The 20,248-nt window shown below is 45.0% G+C and overlaps 1 protein-coding gene across 2 annotated transcripts in view; it reads left to right on the plus strand.

Annotated features, from left to right (window-relative positions):
- LOC127584080 (synaptic vesicle glycoprotein 2B-like) overlaps positions 1–19,011 on the plus strand; it is a 147,590-nt gene extending 128,579 nt beyond the window's left edge. For both annotated transcript variants that reach the window (XM_052040632.1, XM_052040631.1), the window contains 5 exons: positions 1,178–1,342; positions 7,730–7,863; positions 14,295–14,501; positions 15,123–15,282; positions 16,166–19,011. In XM_052040632.1, the coding sequence (XP_051896592.1) occupies positions 1,178–1,342; positions 7,730–7,863; positions 14,295–14,501; positions 15,123–15,282; positions 16,166–16,349 (850 nt within the window). In that variant the 3' untranslated portion in view covers positions 16,350–19,011. The remainder of the gene's footprint in view (positions 1–1,177; positions 1,343–7,729; positions 7,864–14,294; positions 14,502–15,122; positions 15,283–16,165) is intronic.
- The last annotated feature ends 1,237 nt before the right edge of the window (positions 19,012–20,248 follow it).

Here is a 20,248-nt window from a genome sequence, read left to right on the forward strand (position 1 = left end):
ATCGCAATTTTTATTTTCCCCAAATTCTCTCCATCTCTGTCCAGATTCTACCCCTCACCTATACATTGGGGGCAATTTACAGTGGTCCGGCTTACCGACCCGCATGTCTTTGGGATGTAGGAGGAAAGTGAAGCCCCTGGAGGAAACACACACGTTCACAGGGAGAACGTGCAAACTCCACACAGATGGCATCTGAGGTCTGGATTTGAATCCGTATCGCTGGCACAGTGAGACAGCAGCTCTACTAGCCGTGCCACTTGGAAATTTTTGGGGTAGAAGGTGGCTATTTGGCCCATCATTCCCATGACAGCCAGAAATAGAAACTACTTAGGTTACTCCCACTTTCCAGCTCTTGATTGGTAGCCGTGAAGGTTACAGTTGAAGTTCTCATCCAGCTACTATTCAATTCATGGTTTCTGCCTCCTTTCAGTCAGTGAATTGCAAACCAGTGCCACAACTAGTGAACATTTGGAAGGGCATTCACCATAGTGTAGGTGGTAAGAAAGTGCTTGGGCAAGAGAAAGCCCAATCATCACACAGTTGGGGGTGGCACAGCAAGCACTGATGTCTGGCAGCACCAATGATCCTGGTTCGATTCTGATCTCCAGCACTGTCTGTGTGCAGTCTCCCTGTGAATGTGTGGATCCCACAGAGGTGTGGATTGGTAGATTAATTGGCCAATGTAAAATTGCGTGAGTGTTCGTGCGAGGTAAAATAGGCTGCAAGGAAGATTAGTGAGGGAATGGGATGCTTTGTGAGCCCATGTGGACTTGATAGGCCTAATGGCTTCCTTCTGTGACAAAAGGAAAGAGTTCATGACCATTAAGCTCCTCAGGCAATGCCCTCTCTACACCAACCCTTTCTTGCAGGTAATCACAGCCTTTGAACAAGAATGAGCACTATCTTTTGTCACAATAATGCTCACATCAATAAAACAAGCTAACTAACACGTAGAAGGAATAATGATTCTAGGCTAGCTGTGGTTGACAAAATTGTAGGGAGCTAATTAAAGGCTGTAGCTCCGATTAGAACTGCTTAAGTTTCAAATATTCATTCTTTGTGTTCCTTTTCCATTAATGGGCTACTGATTGGGTAGACAGTGTCACCTGGGAGAGAGCCAGTAACTAAGAAGTGTATTTAACTGTGTGATGAACCATATTAAATTTGGGCTTCGCAGCTACTATGGACTGACCGTGTGGTTCCCGGATATGATCAAGTACTTTCAGAACGCAGATTATGAGTCCAGAATGAAGACATTCCATCAGGAGAAAGTTGAGCACTTCACATTCAACTTCACACTGGAAAACCAGCTTCACACAGAGGGACAGTACATTGATGTCAGGTGAGCCCACTAAATGAATGTCAACCACAACATTATGACTATCTTAACCTGGTTGTAAAAATAACACAATTCATTCCACATGTCATGCATTTCAGGCTAATCATTCTCTTGTACTACGTACAACATATTGCAGTCAGAGGATTACTCTGAGTTTAAGCTACTCTACCCTGTGCGTTGTTCTCCTCAATGCATTTTTTGCCCTGTAGGTAATATCAGAGCCCATTTATGGAACCATAGACCCATAGAACATTACAGTGCAGAAAACAGGCCATTCGGCCCTTCTAGTCTTTGCCAAAACTTTATTCTGCTAGTCCTATTGACCTGCACCCAGTCCATGACCCTCCAGACCTCTCCCGTCCATGTATCTATCCAATTTATTCTTAAAACTTAAGAGTGAGCCCGCAGTTACCACGTCAGATGGCAGCCCATTCCACACTCCCACCACTCTCTGAGTGAAGAAGTCCCCCCTAATGTTCCCCCTAAATCTTTCCCCTTTCACCCTAAAGCCATGTCCTATCGTACTTATCTCTCCTAATATAGGTGGAAAGAGCCTACTCGCATTTACTCTGTCTATACCCCTCATAATTTTGTAAACCTCTATCAAATCTCCCCTCATTCTTCTACGCTCCAAGGAATAAAGTCCTAACCTGTTCAATCTTTCCCTGTAACTCAACTCCTGAAGACCCGGCAACATTCTAGTAAATCTTCTCTGCACTCTTTCGATCTTACTGATATCCTTCCTGTAGTTAGGTGACCAAAACTGCACACAATACTCCAAATTTGGTATGCGCACCATTGGCACTTTTCTATTTCCTTGCTCTGTTGTGACATTGCAAAGACATTACAAATTTCACTGTAAAGTTACATGGTGAAATCTCAAAGTCAAATTCGAGTTTACTGTCATGTGCACAAGTCCGTGTGCACGAGTGCAATGAAAAACTTACTTGCAGCAGCATCACAGGCACATAGCATCAGATAAGCAGCATTCATAAGAAAAACATCAATTAAACAAATTTTACACAATTTTTATAAGAAAGAACACAATTAGAACAAAAAAATACTTCCGTTTCAGTTCAAAGTGATCAAAGTGGTCATGGTATTGCAAAACTGTAGTGATTAGAGTTGTGGAGTTGGTTCAAGAATCAAGTGGTTGAAGGGAAGTAGCTGTTCTTGAATCTCACTGCAAGTGTACACTGCAGAGGCCAACTTCTGTACCAAGGTGTATGGAAGGAGAAAACCTGATGTTCACCCTGCTTAGTGATGCAGCTCCAACCCATGCCTGATCGTGTTCATTCTTCTAAAGAACCTTACTATTAACAACACATTACACAGACAAAGAAGGTTAATCTGATCTTAACTGGTCCTTAACCGCCACATTTAAAAAGATCATGGCTGACCTGATTGTTACCTCAACCCCACATTCCCACCAAGCCCCAATAACCTTCCACCCCCTTGCTCTGTGTTCAATATTACAGGATGTCCTGGTCTCATAATAATCATTAGGGCTTTTAACAGGAGAGGATTGTTCCTCCTGTGGCAGAACCTCGAACTAGGAGTCACTGTGGAAAAATAGAGTGTCACCCAATCAAGTCAGATGAGATGATTTTTTTCTCTCAGGGTTCACTAGTCTTTGGAACTTTCTGGATGGTGGAAGCAGAGACTTTAAATAGTTTTAAGGCAGAATTAGGTCTGGTTTCACCCTATCAGAGATATTTCTTTCATTCCATCCATCCCCCTCCCCTACCTTCTCTGTCACCCACACTAACTTGTTTCTCTCTTCCCCAGTTCTGATGAATGGTCCCAGACCTGAAATGTTACCTGTTTCTCTCTCCACAGATGCTGACAGACCTGATGGATGTTTCTAGCAGTTACTGTTTTATTAGTCTCATTCCAACACTGGGTTCAATGATCCTGAGGGATTTTGGCAAGGTGGATATGGAGAGTATGTACCCTCTAGAACGCAGAGTCCCTGTGGAAAAATGGTCACCCAATTAAGGCAGATGGGGTGAAATTCTTTTCTTCTGATGGTTGTGAATCATTGGAACTTTCTTCATCAAAGTAAGGTAGAAACGGTCTGAATATTTTTAAGGCAGAAGCAGATAGATTCTTGATAACCAGGGAGGAGTGAAAGGTTACTGGGGCTTGAGTTGACATAACAATTGGATCAAGCATGATCTTATTAAATGGTGGAGCAGGCTAGAGGGATTGAATTGGTATTGACACCATTTGGAAAGACTGCACACAGCCAAATAACTTTTAGGGTTTTAAGCAAGGGAGAGAGAGCAGGAAAGCAAAGAGGTCCTGATTGAAAGGACATTGACCCAAAGTGTTATCTCTCTCCATAGAAGCTGCCTGACCAGCTGACTATTTCCAACATATTCTGTTTTTGTTTGAGATTCTGATTATTAGGTATGTGGCAATTTCATACACCGTCTGCAGTTTTGGAAACCACTTTATTGGAAAGCCGTTACTAACCACAGAGAGCATCTAATGTAGATTCACTGGGGCAGTGCTAGTTATGAGAATCTGGTTTAAAGGAATGACTTAAGACAAAGAAAAGCTGAAAAAGATCAAGGACTTTTAAATGTTGAATCTTTCTGACAGCTTGACTAGGGAAAGATCACGTTCATCTTTTTGAGAATCAGCAACAAGAGAGAGATATTAATTTTAAGTTGTCACTAAATAATCAAGGCAAGAGGAAAGTATATTTTCCAGGGATTTGCTAGACCATGAATTGCAATATTGAGATGGAAGAATAACCCATATCAAGAAAGGCTGCGTCTATAAATTTGCCATCTTTAAATTCACCATCTATAAATTCACTGATGACACCACTGTGGTTGGTAAAATCTCAGATGGCGATGAGGAGGCGTACAGGAGTGAGATAGATCGGCTGGTTCAGTGGTGTTGCAACAACAACCTCGCACTTGGTTGCACGACCAAGGAACTGATTGTGGACTTCAGGAAGGGGAAATCAGGAGAACACACACCAGTTCCTCATTGAGGGGCAGTGGTAGAAAGGGTGAGCAGCTTCAAGTTCCCGGGCGTCAACATCCCAGAGGGTCTATCCTGGGCCCAACACATTGATGTAGTCACGAAGAAGGCACACCATCAGCTCTGCTTCATTAGGAGTTTGAGGAGATTTGGTATGTCACCAAAGACACTGAGAAATTTCTACAGATGTACAGTGGAGAGCATCCTGACTGGTTGCATCACCACCTGGTATGGAGGCTCCAATGCACAAGATCACAAGGGGCTGCAGAGGGTTATAGACTCAGCCAGCTCCATTACAGGCCCAACCCTCCCTGCCATCAAGGACATCTTCAAGAGGCAATGCCCCAAGAAGGTGGCATCTATCATTAATGACCCTCACCACCTGGAACATGCCCTCTTCAGGTTACCACCATCAGGGAGGAGGTACAGGAGCCTGAAGACCCAAATTCAATGATTCAGGGACAGTTTCTTCCCCTCCACCATCAGATTTCTGAATGATCCATGAACACTAACTCATTATTCCTTTTTTACATTATTTATTTATATTTGTAATTCATAGATTTCTATGGCTTTGCACTGTACTGCTCTGCAAAATAACAAATTTCATGTCATATGTCAGTGATACTAAATCTGATTCTGATTCTGTCATTGTCCCAATACGTTTTTTAATCTTTCTCGCCACAATGTTGCACCTCATCTCCAACAAGTGTCCCATGAAAATGGATCCGATCTTCAGAACTAATGGGAAATGGTTCAACCAAAGGGAACCACACTCTGGAACCAACGTCACCTGAACCTCAGTAGTCAATAAGGTGCTTGTGTTTGCTTGCACTTAAAGGCCAACTTCCATGCCATTATCAGTTTGTTTACTGAGAATACAAAAGATGCAAGTTGAAGGTCCTCAACCGATCTATCCCTACAGTGAAATAGTATCCTCCAGCAATAAAGGTTCATGGTGAGATAAGGAAAGATAAGATATCTTTATTAGTCACATGTACATCGAAACACACAGTGAAATGCATCTTTGCGTAGAGTGTTCTGGGGGCAGCCCGCAAGTGTCGCCACACTTCTGGTGCCAACATAGCATGCCCATAACTTCCTAACTTGTACGTCTTTGGAATGTGGGAGGAAACCAGAACACCCTGAAAACGTTAGCCACTTCTTAGATCTTGGGAACCACCTCTTGGCAAAAGCAGATATTGCTGATGGAACTCATCATCGCCTTCAATGCTCCAGCAAAGCCTTTGGTCAATTAAGGAAAAGGGTGCTTGTAGATCAAAGCCTCAGACCTTGCACTAACTAAAAAAAAACAATAATTTATGATCTACAGGGCAGCAGTGATCCTTGCCCGCATGTGTGTTTCTGAGAGTTGGACTTCTAGAAGTTATTTCATAGCACCAGTACTGTCTCCGCAAAATCCTCCATATTCACTAGAAGGATAGGTGAACCAATGTCAGTGTCCTCTCCAAGGACAACATCCCCAGCATTGAGGCTATAGTTACAATTGATCATCTCTACTCAGCAGGCCACGCTCAACACATCGTATTCCAAGCACTGTCACAGGAAGACATTACCAGGTGGACAGAGGAAAAAAGGCAAGGATGTACTCAAAGTTTCATTGAAGAAATGCGACATTCCCACCAACTCTTGGAATCTCCAGCTCCTCACTTCTCAAGTGGGAGAAGAGGACTTGGGATAGCATTGGGAATAGTAAGTCCACACATCAGGAGCACAGAGAAACCCTGCATAAGCAGCAGGGGGAGTGCATAACCTTTGCAAACTAATCATCCACCAATGCTGTTGGGTACCTCCTGCCTCATCGAATGAAGAGTCTGTGTTATCCTCATCAGCCATCTCCAAAACCCCCCAGACCAGGGTGAACCATAGAACAGTACAGCACAATACAGGCCCTTCGGCCTACCATGTTGTGCCGAAGCAAATTATCTTTGATCCCGAGGGACTGAAGGTGTACAGAACCTCAAGAGATATCGATGTTTTGGTGAAATGGGTTGAAAGATGCCAGGTGGAGTTTAATCCAGGCAAATGAGAGGTGATCCATTTTGGAGCACTAATGAGGCTGGGATATTCACCATGAATGGTAGGGTCTTAGATAGTAGTGAGGAACAGAGAGACCTTGTGGTGGCAACACAGCCAGGCAAGGTAGTTAGGATACCATATGGAATAGTGGCCTTCGTAAGTCTGGACATCGAATACAGAAGTAGGGCGTGTTATGCTCCAACTTTATAAAACCTTGGTCAGACTTCAGCTGGATGGAAGAATGTGACAGTGCGAGAGAGGGTGCAGAGGAGATTTACCAGGACGTTGCCTGGGATGGAGCAGTTCAGTTATGAGGAGAGATTGGAGAAACTAGGTCTTTTTTCCCTGGAGCATTATTGGTTAAGAGGTACATAAAATTATGAGGGCAGGGTAGATTGCAGGGAACCTTTCCCCATATCAGAGGTAGATAAAGCTAGAGCACATAGGTTTAGGGTAAGTGGGAAGAGATTCTGAGGGTATGTAAGGGGGACCTTCTTCACCCAGAGAGAGGAAAGGACCTGGAATGCATTGCCTGAGAGAGTGGTTGAAGCTGGGTTGCTAAAAGCATGGAAATGTCCAGATGAACACTTGAATCGATGAGGCATAGTGGCTATGGACCAAGTGCTGGTTGTAGGAAGTACAGAAGGATAAGACTTAAGACTTGGTTTCCATTTTAAGGAAATTGCAGTTTATAAAAACCTCAACCTGCATATTATCCTCAGCAGGTCAGGCAGCATCTGTGGAGAGAGAAATCTTTCATGGCACTTCACAGAGATGATGAATAATAATCAATCTGAAACTTAGGCTCTGTTTCTCTCTCCACCGACGCTGCCTGACCTGTTGAGCATTTTCAGTTATTCTTTCAGATTTCCAGCATCTGCAGTATTTTGCTTCTGCCTGTTATTCTGTTCCAAAGTGAGTGCAAGGACTCTGTACATCAACGTGTACATAAACAGCGCGACCTGTGCGTAATACTGTGTGGGGCACAATGTATGTAATAAAATGTTTGTGTGCCGCACTTCAGCTTGAGAATCATGGTATCATAATGGTTCATTAGCTTGACCAGTATTCAAAGGTGTAGACTTTTGATCCAGTGATATGAGTTCTAATCCCACCGGGGAAACTGGGGAATTTAATTTCGAATTAAATAATTTTGGAATTGTAAAAAATACATAAATTTGCATCTGGTTCACTATTTCCCTTAAGGTAAGGAACTCTGCAATGCTAATCAGTTAGGTCTATGTGTAACTCCTAGCCCACCAATGTGATTTATTTTGTTCCCTCCTCAGTTCAGGAGCAATTGGAGGTATTCAAAAAAATGGAAGTTATCTGACTTGCCAACTTTTTTCTGGACAGATTCATTGGGATAAAATTCAAATCCATGACCTTTGAAGACTCTCTATTTGAGGATTGCTACTTTGAAGACGTCACATCAACCAACACCTTCTTCAAGAACTGTACCTTTGTGGACACTCTGTTCTATAACACAGGTCAGCCATCTGCACGGTGTGGTTTAGGCAGGAGATCTGGCTGATAGGATTTTGCAACTGGCACAAGAAATGTGGGCTAATTTTATTGTGATGTTGCTGAACGGAGGTATATCCCCCAATATATCAAGACTCATGCTTGCCAGTTAGAATGAACCCATCCCTTTAGTTGAAGTGCTGAAATAATCCACTAGTTATGGAAAGATAGTAAGAACACAAACGGTGCTGAAGCAACTCAGCAGGTCAGGCAGCTTCTATGGAAGGAAATCAGGTTCGGGTGTTTCAGGTCGAGACCCTTCATCCAAAACATCCACTGTCCATTTCCCTCCATAGATGCTGCCTGACCTGTTGAATTCCTCCAGTCCTTTTTGTGTTGCTCCAGATTCTACTGTCTGTAGTCTCTTGTGTCTCCATGTGGAAAGCAAATAATTATGTTACTCAACTAGTAATTCCTCCTTGGTAGTTGAGGAATTTAAATTCTTTATTACTAAATGAATCTTGAACTTAAATAACATAATACCAGTTCTCTGTCTGGTTCTCTGATGTTCTTTAAGGAATAAAATTAGAGCCCCTTACCCATGGGCTTCGGTTCGGAGGACTTTGGAGCAGCTAAGTGTTTTCTCTGTTTATCACTTTTATTAGGGTTTTTGGGTGTAAGGGTTAGTTTTTGTTAGGGTTTTTAGTGTAAGGTTTAGATTTTTTAATAAGTTTTTTAAGTAGTCGAGTGGGGGCTGGGCTGCGCAGGCGCGGCGCGGGCAGCTTAAAAAGCAAACAGCCTAGAGAGCGGGCAGCGTCGGAGCGGGCAGCGGAGTGAGTGGCAGCAGAGTTTTCTGGGCTTTGGCTCAAGGGGCTTTGGCGTGAAGGGGCAAGGAGGGTACGTAGCTGGTAAGTAGGTAAAGGCAAGGTTTACCTTTTGGTCATTATAGATTTGTAGGTGGGACTAACTAGGGAAAAAAAGGTAGTCAGATGGAGGACATGGTGGTGTGCTGCAGCTGTTTGATGTGGGAACTCGTGGACCTTGCTGCGGTCCAAGATGGCCACATCTGCAGTAAGTGCTTGAGGCTGGACGAACTTCGGCTCAGAGTTGATGAGCTGGAGTCACAGCTACAAACACTGCGCAGCATAAGGGAGGGAGAGAGTTATATAGACACAGTGCATCAGGTGACAGTCACCCCCCCTTAGGGTAGGTACATCTGACGTTCAGGAGGCAGATAGAATGGTGACTGTCAGGGGAGGGAAGAGGAAGGAGAAGTCAGGCAGGCAGACAGGACAGAGAGCCCCGGAGGCTGTTCCCCTCAGTAACAAGTTTTCTGCCTTGGAAGCTGTTCAGGGGGATGACCTGCAGGGGCCTAGCTGCAGTTACCAGGTCTCTGGCACTGGGACTGGTACTGCTGCTCAGAAGGGAAGGGTGGGAAAGAGACATGCGGTAGTGATAGGGGACTCGATAGTCAGGGAAACAGACAGGAGGTTCTGTGGCAGTGAGCATGAATCCCGGATGGTATGTTGCCTCCCAGGTGCCAGGGTCTGGGATGTCACTGATCGGGTCCACAGAATTCTTGAGTGGGAGGGAGAGCAGCCAGAAGTTGTGGTCCATATTGGCACCAATGACATAGGTAGGAAGGGGGATGAGGTCCTGAAGAGTGAGTTCAGGGAGCTAGGCAGAAAATTGAGGAACAGGACCTCAAGGGTAGCAATCTCGGGATTGCTGCCAGTGCCACGTGATAGTGAAGGTAGGAATAGGAGGAGGTGGCAGATAAATGTGTGGCTGAGAAGTTGGTGCAGGAGGGAGGGTTTTAGATTTCTGGATCATTGGGATCTCTTCTCGGGAAGGTGGGACCTGTACAGAGAGGACGGGTTACACCCGAACCAGAAGGGGGCCAATATCCTTGCGGTGAGATTTGCTAGGGTGGTACAGGAGGGTTTAAACTAGTTTGTGAAGGGGAAGAGAACCGGAGGAGTAGGTCAGAGGAAGAAGGGAATGGGGAAAAGTTAGATCAAACAGGTAGAGAGGTTTTGGGGAAGGAGAAGCAGAATACAGGCTGTAAAAGTAGTAAGGTAGATGGACTGAAGTGTGTTTACTTAAATGCAAGAAGTGTTCAGGAATAAGGGGGATGAACTGAGGGCTTGGATAAGTATGGGGGACTATGATATCGTGGCTATTACTGAGACGTGGCTGACGTCAGAAGAGGAGTGGATATTGAATATTCCTGGTTTTCGGTGTTTTAAGAGGGATAGGGAAGGGGGGAGAAGAGGTGGAGGGGTGGCGATACTGGTCAGGGACACTGTTACGGCTGTGGAAAAGATGGATGTTGTAGAAGGATCATCTCTAGAGTCCGTATGGGTGGAGTTAAGGAACAAGAAAGGACCAGTTACTCTACTAGGAGTATTCTATAGGCCCCCCAGTAGCAGTAGAGATATAGAGGAGCAGATTGGCAGGCAGTGTTTGGAGAGAAGCAGAAATAACAGGGTTGTTATAATGGGAGACTTTGACTTCCCAAATATAGACTGGAACCTGCTTAGTGCCAAAGGTTTGGATGGGACGGAATTTGTTAAGTGTGTCCAGGAGGGATTCCTGACGGAGTATGTTGACAGGCCGACTAGAGGTAATGCCAGGTTAGATCTAGTTTTAGGAAATGAACCGGGACAGGTGAAGGATCTATTGGTGGGTGAGCATTTGGGGGACAGTGACCATTGCTCCATAACCTTTAAAATTGTCATGGACAGGGACAGGTGCAGAGAGGACAAGAGGTTTTTCAATTGGGGAGAGGCTAACTACGAGGCTATAAGGAGAGAACTTGGGAGTGTAAATTGGGATGTCCTTTTTGAAGGAACATGTACCATGGGGATGTGGTCGATATTCAGGGATCTTATGCAGGATGTTAGGGATAAATAGGTCCCGGTGAGGTAGAGAAGGAATGGCAGGGTGAAGGAACCGTGGGTGACGAGAGAGGTGGAACGACTTGTTAGGGAGAAGAAGGTAGCATACGTGAGGTATAAGCAGCAAGGTTCAGACAGGGCCCGTGAGGAATATAGGGTAGCGAGGAAGGAACTTAAGAAAGGGCTGAGGAGAGCTAGAAGGGGACATGAAAAGGCTTTGGCTAGTAGGGTTAAGGAAAATCCCAAGGCCTTTTTCAAGTACGTGAAGGGTAGGAGGATGGCTAGGGTGAAGGTAGGTCCGATTAAGGACAAAGGTGGGAGAATTTTCCTGGAGGCGGCGGAAGTGGGAGAAGTTCTGAATGAGCTCTTCGGTATTCACCAGGGAGAGGGGTCTTGATGATGCGGAAGGGAGTGCTGGTAGGGGTAATGTTCTCGAGGTTGTTGATATCAAGAGAGAGGATGTGTTGAAGTTGTTAAATAATATTAAGACAGATAAATCTCCGGGTCCTGACGGGATTTTCCCCAGGCTGCTTCGAGAGGCTAGGGAGGAGATTGCTGAACCGCTGGTAAGGATCTTTGAGTCCTCGTTGTCTACGGGGGTGGTGCCGGAGGATTGGAGGGTTGCGAATGTGGTCCCCTTGTTCAAAAAAGGTAATAGGGATAGGCCAGGGAATTATAGACCGGTGAGTCTCACGTCTGTGGTGGGTAAGCTGTTAGAAAGGATTCTAAGGGATAGGATTTATGAACACCTTGAGAATCATGGACTGATTAGGGACAGCCAGCATGGCTTTGTGAAGGGAAGATCTTGCCTCACAAGCCTGATAGAGTTCTTTGAGGAGGTGACCAGGAAGATTGATGAGGGCAGTGTGGTGGATGTGGTTTACATGGATTTTAGTAAGGCATTTGATAAGGTTCCTCATGATAGGCTTCTTCAGAAGGTCAGAGGCCAAGGGATCCAAGGAAGCTTGGCTGTGTGGATTAGGAATTGGCTTGCATGTAGAAAGCAGAGGGTTGTGGTGGAAGGAGTGCCCTCGGATTGGAAGGCAGTGACTAGTGGTGTCCCTCAGGGATCGGTTCTGGGACCTCTACTTTTTGTGATATTTATAGATGACTTAGATGAGGGGGTGGAGGGCTGGGTTAGTAAGTTTGCGGATGTCACTAAGATAGGCGGTGTTGTGGATAGTATGGAGGGCTGTCGGAGCTTACAGAGGGATATTGATAGGATGCAGAGCTGGGCTGACAAGTGGCAGATGGAGTTCAATCCGGAGAAGTGTGAGCTGGTACACTTTGGATGGACAAACTCCAGGGCAGAGTACAGGGTAAACGGCAAGGTACTTGGCAGTGTGGAGGAGCAGAGGGATCTGGGGGTTCATATTCACAGTTCATTGAAAGTTGCCTCACAGGTGGAAAGAGCAGTTAAGAAGGCCAATGGGATGTTGGCTTTCATAAGTCGCGGAATTGAGTTTGAGAGCCGCGAGGTGATGATGCAGCTTTACAAAACTCTAGTTAGGCCACACTTAGAGTACTGTGTTCAGTTCTGGTCGCCTCATTATAGGAAGGATGTGGAGGCATTGGAGAGGGTGCAGAGAAGATTTACCAGGATGCTGCCTGGATTGGAGAGTATTGAATATGAGGAGATGCTTAAGGTGCTAGGGCTTTATTCACTGGAAAGGAGGAGGATCAGAGGAGACATGATAGAGGTATATAAAATATTGAGAGGAATAGATAGAGTAGACAGTCAGTGCCTTCTTCCCAGGGCAACAATGCTCAAGACGAGAGGTCATGGCTTTAAGGTTATGGGTGGGAGGTTCAGGGGAGATGTCAGAGGGAGGTTTTTCACCCAAAGAGTGGTTGGTGCATGGAATGCACTGCCTAGGGTGGTGGTGGAGGCAGATACATTGGACAGGTTCAAGAGCTTGTTGGATAGGCATATGGAGGAACGTGAGATAAAGGGATATGCGGGAGGAAGGGGTTAGGTAGTGTGAGGGTGGTCTGATGGACGGCACAACACGGTGGGCCGAAGGGCCTGTTTTGTACTGTATGGTTCTATGGTTCTATGGTTCTATGATACCCTTAACCCATAGGGGGAGTCACTAAAAATCTAGACCAACTCATTTCTGACAGCAAAGCATTATTCTGGTAGTATGTCACTCCAGAAGAAGGTAACCCTGCCTCTTTATTCTTTGATCTGGCCATCTCCTGCCCATTGTGTCTGAGTTCCTGAACTACGATCGGGAAGTGACATTCATGCCCGCCACTGTTGGGACTGGCCATGATGATATTCTAGGTCCTAAATCCATATTGAGTGGAAGTTGCTTTAATGTGGGATAGCCATTGCACACCAACTACCACACAGACATGACACAGCAAGATCTTGATCCATTGACAAGGGAACCAGCACAAGCAGAAACCAGGTTCTGCTGCATGGGTATTAGCACTCAGAACATATGTGAACATATACGTAGGCATCTGTCATGCAAACACAGCTGAGCTCAGGTGTGGGATGCTGTTGCTCACAGCCTCCTCTTTGCTTCCATCTCCCCCACCACCCCAATTCTCTCCCTGTCCTTGACCTTCGCACCTTCAGCTCTCCTCATCCCTGAATCTCTTCTCCTTCAAGACTTGGGGCAAGGAGGGTCCTGCTCTTATGTGACCACCTTTCGCACTCTTTTCAATTTCCCCTCTCTGATTTTGAAGTTGGATAGGTTAACACCATCAATAAGATATTGGAAATATTGTATAACAGCATCATCAACAGTTGTTTTCTAAATGGTGTCTGAATGATTCTATTGCAGAAGCCTGATGATTAAGATAGCATAAGATATGACATAATTAAAAATGGCAGCAATTTAATAATTTCCCAGTCCAATTTGGTTACATCTTTGTTACCTTGTGGAACAAACTGTAATGAATATTTTAGCAGATGGTGAGGTTTAACACGAGTGTGTTCTTTTATTGGCCTGTCAATGGTATTCATAAAGCACTGAAAAGTCAATTGCTTAAATCGGAATGATGCTTGAATTTGTTCTATTTCAATATTCCAGGGGTACTTGTTTAAATAAAAGACCAAATTTTCCTGTTGTTGAATACTGGACAGTTGACCTATCTGGGTGCAGTGAAACTGGGCAGGAGAGGAAAATACAGAGAGAGGGGTGGACAGGAAAGGGTGCAGCTTTAATGGTGAGTTGGTGAACAGCGAGGGCACAAATGTCAGGTGGGGGGGGGGGAGAGGTGAGTGGTAGTGAGGACACATGAGCATCTCCTTTAAACTTTCCCCCTCTCATCTTAAATGCATGTTCTGTAGTATTTGACATTTCTACCCTGGGAAATAGATCCTGACTGTCTTCTCTATGCCTCTCATAATTAGAGAAACTTCTATCAGGTCTTAGATCTTGGACCTGGAATGATTCCCCTGCACAATATCCCAACGAACCATCTGGTCCGTGACAGGGGATACTCAGTGAAGATCCACCTGCTATCTTTCAGGGAGGATGTTTCACCCTAAGCAAGAAGAGGACCCCACAGTGCATCTTACTTAACCCCTGTTTATTTTCCAGATCTGTTCAAGACAAGGTTTTCCCACAGCAAGTTTATAAACAGCACATTCCTACACAGCAAGGAAGGCTGCCAGATTGACTTCACCGATGACGCTGAAACTGCCTTCCTTACCTACTTGGTCAGTTTCCTTGGATCTTTAGCTGTGTTGCCAGGGAACATTGTATCGGCCCTGTTTATGGACAAGATTGGAAGGATTAAGATGATTGGTGAGTCGTTGCTGATTATCTTGTTAAAGGATGTGGCTTCTTTTGTCATAATGGAAGGAAGTAGAAAGAGAGCTCGGCCATGAGTTGTACGTCAGACAGGAGAGTGAGAGTGGGTCACGACTCCTCAAGACTGGTCCACCATTCAGTACGATCAAGGCTCATCCATTAATGGTTGATTTCTTGCTCACCCGAGTAACAAATTAACAAGGAGCTGGGGGTGTAAACTTAAATTTTTTTTAAAGATTGACAGGTTGGATGCAGAGGGGATGCCCCCCACCACCCCCCACCAGCTGAGAAACCTCAAACCAAGGATCACACTCTCAGAATAAGGGGTAGACTGTTTAGGGAGATATTCTTTGGAATGGTCTTCCCCGGAGTGTTGTGAAGACTCAGCTGCTGAGTTCATTTGCAACAGAAATTGATGGATTTCTAGATATTAAGGGAATCAGGGGATATAAAGATAGTGCAATCAAAGTCAGCCATGATCCTGAACAGCAGAGCAAACTTGAATGGTCAGATGACCGATTCCTGCTCCAATCTCTACGTTCTTTTGAACTGCACCATGTGGCTTGTACTGTTACTTATGTGGCAACTTTTCTTTTGTTTAATTCGGCCTCGCAGGAGGATCAATGCTGTTGTCAGCCATTACCTGCTTCTTCCTGTTTTTTGGGGACAGTGAATCAGCCATGATCGGAATGCAGTGTCTGTTCTGTGGGGTCAGTATAGCAGCTTGGAACGCACTGGATGTGATCACTGTGGAGCTGTACTCTACAGATAAAAGGTAGGCTCATTGTCCAACAGGTGATTGGGCTATCTCAGACTTCACAGCATTACCGAAGAAAATCTCCCTGTTGGAGTTACTTGTATTTCTTCTCACACAGGAGAATTTTATAAGTCTCAGGGTTTGGGGTGCTTTGTTGCAAGTGCCTAATGTCAGAATCAAACGACCTTAACGTAGATGAGATGCAAGTTGGTGAAGCCTCTTCTAAAGTGAACACTCACTTCCAGCCTCTGTACTCAGCAAGCTACACAGTTCAAGGACAACTATGGATGGTAGATAAATGCAGGCCTTGCCAGTGACATCCACATTCTGTGAACAAATTAAAAACAAAATATCTGCTATGTTTCCCTGATTACATCGATGGTATTGGTTTATTATTGTCACATCTACCGAGGTGCAGTGAAAATCTTCAGTTTGCGTGTCATCCAGACAGATCATGTTATACATTGAGGTAGTAAAAAGAAAATCAGAATGCAGAATAAAGTGTTATACTTACAGGGAAGGTGCAGTGCAGGTAGAGAAATAAAGTGCAAGGGCCACAACGAGCTTGATTAGGAGATCAAGAGCTCATCTTTTAGCACAGGAAAGGTCCGTTCAAGAGTCTGGTAACAGCAGGATAGAAGCTGTCCTTGAGTCTGGTGGTACATGCTCTGAAGCTTTTATATCTTCTGCCCAATGGGAGAGCGGAGAATGACTGGGGTGGGAGGGGTCCTTGATTATATCCTTTCCTGAGGCAGCGGGAAGTATAGACAGTAGTGGCTACAATTCTAATGTAATTCTTTGGCTAAAAAGCATTTGGGATGTCCAGAAATCGTGACAAGATTGTGAAAATGTACATTTGTCTTTGGGTTTGTGGATTTTAATTTGTTTTTTCTTTCCACAGAGCAACAGCGTTTGGAATTCTGAATGGCCTCTCCAAGTTTGCAGCGATACTGGGTATATCAATATTTGCCTCCTTCGTGGAGATAACTAAGGTGATCCCCATCTTGTTGGCTTCTATCGCGTTAGTAGGAGGTGCCCTGCTTGGTCTCCGGCTTCCTGAGACCCGGGAGCAAGTTCTGATGTGAGGGTCTTCTCCAACCCATTCTGGACTCACAGTATATGCACAGCTGCTAACCACTATCCTTACAGCCTAAAGCATCCACTCCACCATCTGTGCTTTCTGAGACTGGACATACCTGTGGTATCTGTACACTCAATATGGTTTCATGTAGCTAGTTAACATGTATTTACAGAAGTTGTCCTGTACACATACCCTTTAGGCTGGGACGGGGGAGGTCAGAAACCATCGGAAGTGTTTTCATTGCTCAGTGTTGCACACTCCTAATTTTAAATTTGTTAATCCCATACCCTACATACATCTGGATTTGACCCTGCTCTCAGTTAATGGGTCCATCTATGGATTTTCAGCCATGCATACTTCATGCCAACTTGGTAAGGTGTTGACACCTTGGGGGAGAGGAATCCATGTCCCTCCCCATTGCAGACCATAACTAGCAAATTCTGTTGTCCCTGGTGAGATGGTATATACTTGAGGCCCCCACAATCAACCAAAAGCCTGACTGTTATCTCATGTCTTCTCCTTCTGAAATGGTGCACCATTGGGATGTCCTGAGTTAACCTGCTAACTGCACAAGATGTGGACCGGGCCTTTGCCACAGGATCCAGAAGGATTGTCAGCGCTGTGTTTGCGGTTTACACTCGAGTGAAACCAGCAGTTGGGCAGTGGGTCACAGTGGCACATCTGGTACAGCTGCTGCCTCACAGTTCCAGTGACCCGGGTTCAATCCTGACCTCTGGTGCTACTTGTTTGGAGTTTACATGTGTGGGTTTCCTCCAGCTGGTCCTATTTCTTCTCCCATTCCAATGATGTGAGGGTTGGTAGGTTAATTGTCCACTGTAAATTGCCACTAGTGTGTAGGTGAATGGTAGAATCTGGGGATGGGGAGGGGAAGAGCTGATGGGAATTTGGGGAGAATTAAAATAGATTTAGTATAGATGGGAGCTTGATGGTTGGCATTGACTCAGTGGGCCGAAGGGCCTGTTTCCATGCTGTATGACTCTAAATGTAGAGTTGTGGGCCTCTTGCAACTCCCTGAGGTTATCATGTACTATTACAACAGTAGACCCCTGGGATAAAATTTGCCCTCTCCCACCCCCATCGACAAGACACAGCATGAGAAACCAGCTCTGCCACCACAGTAATCAGTGAGGTTGAGCTTGATTTATTGATTACACTTGTTCCCAGATGAATGGAAGCAACCTTGTTTCTCCCAGGCTCAACAGACTCAGCACTGTTGCTGGAATCTGTAAATTCATGGATTTATGGCCACATTCCCAAGGTCATGGTGCAGGGTTCATGTGCTGACGTTTGGAAGAAGGTTGGGAGAATGGGCAAGGAGTGGCGGATGGAATCCAGCACAGGGAAGTGTACGGTCGTGCACTTTGGTAGAAGGAATAAAGGCACAGACTATTTTCTAAATAGGGAGAGAATTCAGAAATCAGAGGTGCTAAGGGACTTGGGAGTCCTAGTGCAGGATTTCCTAAAGGTTAACTTGCCAGATGAGTCAGTAGTAAGGAAGACAAATGCAATGTCAGCATTCATTTCGAGGACTAGAATATCAAAGCAAGGATGTGATGCTAAGGCTTTTATAAGGCGTTGGTCAGACCACATCTGGAGTATTATGAACAGTTTTGGGCCCCATACCTAAGGAAGGATGTGCTGGCATTGGAGATGGTCCAGGGGACGGTTACAAAAATGATCCCAGGAATGAAGGGGTTAATGTACGAGGTGCATTTGATGGCTCTGGGCCTGTACCTGCTGGAGTTTAGAAGGATGAGGGGGGATCTCATTGAAACCTACCGAATTTTGAAAGGCCTGGATAGAGTAGATGTGGAGAGGATGGTTCCAGTAGTGGGAGAGTCTAGGACCAGAGGGCACAGCCTCAGAATGAAGGGACATCCCTTTAGAACAGAGATGAGGAGGAATTTCTTCAGCTAGAGGGTGGTGAATCTGTGGAATTCATTGCCACAGATGGCTGTGGAGGCCAAGTCACTGGATATATTTAAAGCGGAGGTTGATAGGTTCTTGATTAGTAAGGTCGTCAACGGTTACAGGGAGAAGGCAGGAGAATGGGGTTGAGAGGGAATAATAAATCAACCATGATCGAATGGTGGAACAGACTTGATGGGTCAAATGGCCTAACTCTGCTCCTATGTCTTATGGTCTTAAACTAGAGTCTTGCTTATTTTTCATGTGGACAAGGATGGAAGAAAAGCAGCTCATCCTCCCAACATCCTCCTATTACTGACACCAAGAAACAGATTTAGTCCAGAAGGAGGGTCTCAACCCGAAATGTCGACTGTCCATTTCCCTCCACGGATGCTGCCCGACCCGCTGAGTTCCTCCAGCATTTTGTTTGTTGCACAGGTTTACTGGTCATTGAAATCATTGCTGTTTGTGGGCATATTGCATAGGGAATATCTGTTTACAGAAGTCCACCCACCATTCCAGCAAATAAAAACTAAGCAGAAGGGCTTTGATACACTTCAGTAGCTGCATGACTCATTAGTAAGTCATTCTGTTGGCTACCAGGTTCCTAATCAGTGCATTGTCCTCTGTACCAGAATTCAATGTGACGTTAGAACCTCACACGTGGGTGAATGCGCAAAGTCTTTTACCCAGGGAAACGGAACCAAAAACTAGAGAGCAGAGGTTTAAGGTGAGAGGGGAAATGGTGCTTAAAATTTAAATGGTGCTTAAAAAATCATAGAAATCAAAAACTTGAGGATTATCAAAGCAACTGAACTAGAACATTTCTCATCTTCAATAATGTCTTTATTTGTTCAAGGACATTGTATGTAACAGACTACAACAGAGAGCTTGGGTACATTATAAGGTACTTTTAGAGGGTAGCTGTTGCTGCAATGTAGGAAATTAAATCCATTGTCCTGAGCCAATATAAGCCTCCAATCCTCTGAAGTTGCCAACAAGCCATTTATTTCTGATGCAGGGTTTTGACCCAAAACGTCGACAATTCCTTTTTGCCCCAAGGTGCTGCTCACACCTGCTGAGTTCCTCCAACAATTTGTTTGTTGCTCCAGATTCCCACACCTGAAGCCTCTTGCGAAACCATTTGTCCAAGGGGCAATCAAGTTTAGCCATAAGTATCGGTCTGTGGTCTGCCATTGTCAGATCACAGAATTAAAGAAAGCAAGGTTCCAATGAGCATCTACGTATGATGTGGAGCTGGTTGAGGTGAGACAGAGAAATGTCATGATAGTGCAGTAGGAAGTGAAGCTAATAATGAAACACGTTGGCACTGAGTGAGGGTTACCCCATGTTTGTTCACTCCCTTCTCAAACCTGACTGAAAGAACCAGGAGAACCTTTATTCACAGTTTGAGAAGATAATTTTGGAAGCAATCTTTGTGCTGACCAACAATTGGCTAAACTGCAGGAGCAAACTGGCCACAACAGGACCTCAGGGAGAAGTGTACAAGATCACAACAGCTCAGACAGGTACAGGAGGGTCAGTGGATCCAGACAATAGCCAGCAGAAGCCCAAAGGGACAAACAACAGAAAACTGGATTTCCAATTGCCGTCTGGAAATTGAGGGCTTTAGAGAACTGTCATAGAAGAGGAATTGAGCCCCGGGGCAGATAAGCCTTAATTATGTTGAATGATGGCACAACTTTGAGGGCCAGTTGGCTTCATCCTACTTCAGGTAGAATTCTGTTAGCTGCTGAAGGAACCCCAAGGAGCAACACCTTCCTTCATTTGCCACCAATTCCACACCAAGCTACCAACGCAGAAAATGGAAGCAACATCACAACATTGTGTGAGATGCCTTGAAGCAGAGTGGTGAATCCTTTGTATTTGAAAGCACGCTATACCCGACCAGGGAACACTTGCTGTTTACCAAGGAATGGGAGAAATAAAGTGTTCCATTCCTCACCTTGATAA

Source organism: Pristis pectinata, chromosome 28 (assembly GCF_009764475.1).
Source record: "Pristis pectinata isolate sPriPec2 chromosome 28, sPriPec2.1.pri, whole genome shotgun sequence".
Lineage (NCBI taxonomy): Eukaryota > Metazoa > Chordata > Chondrichthyes > Rhinopristiformes > Pristidae > Pristis > Pristis pectinata.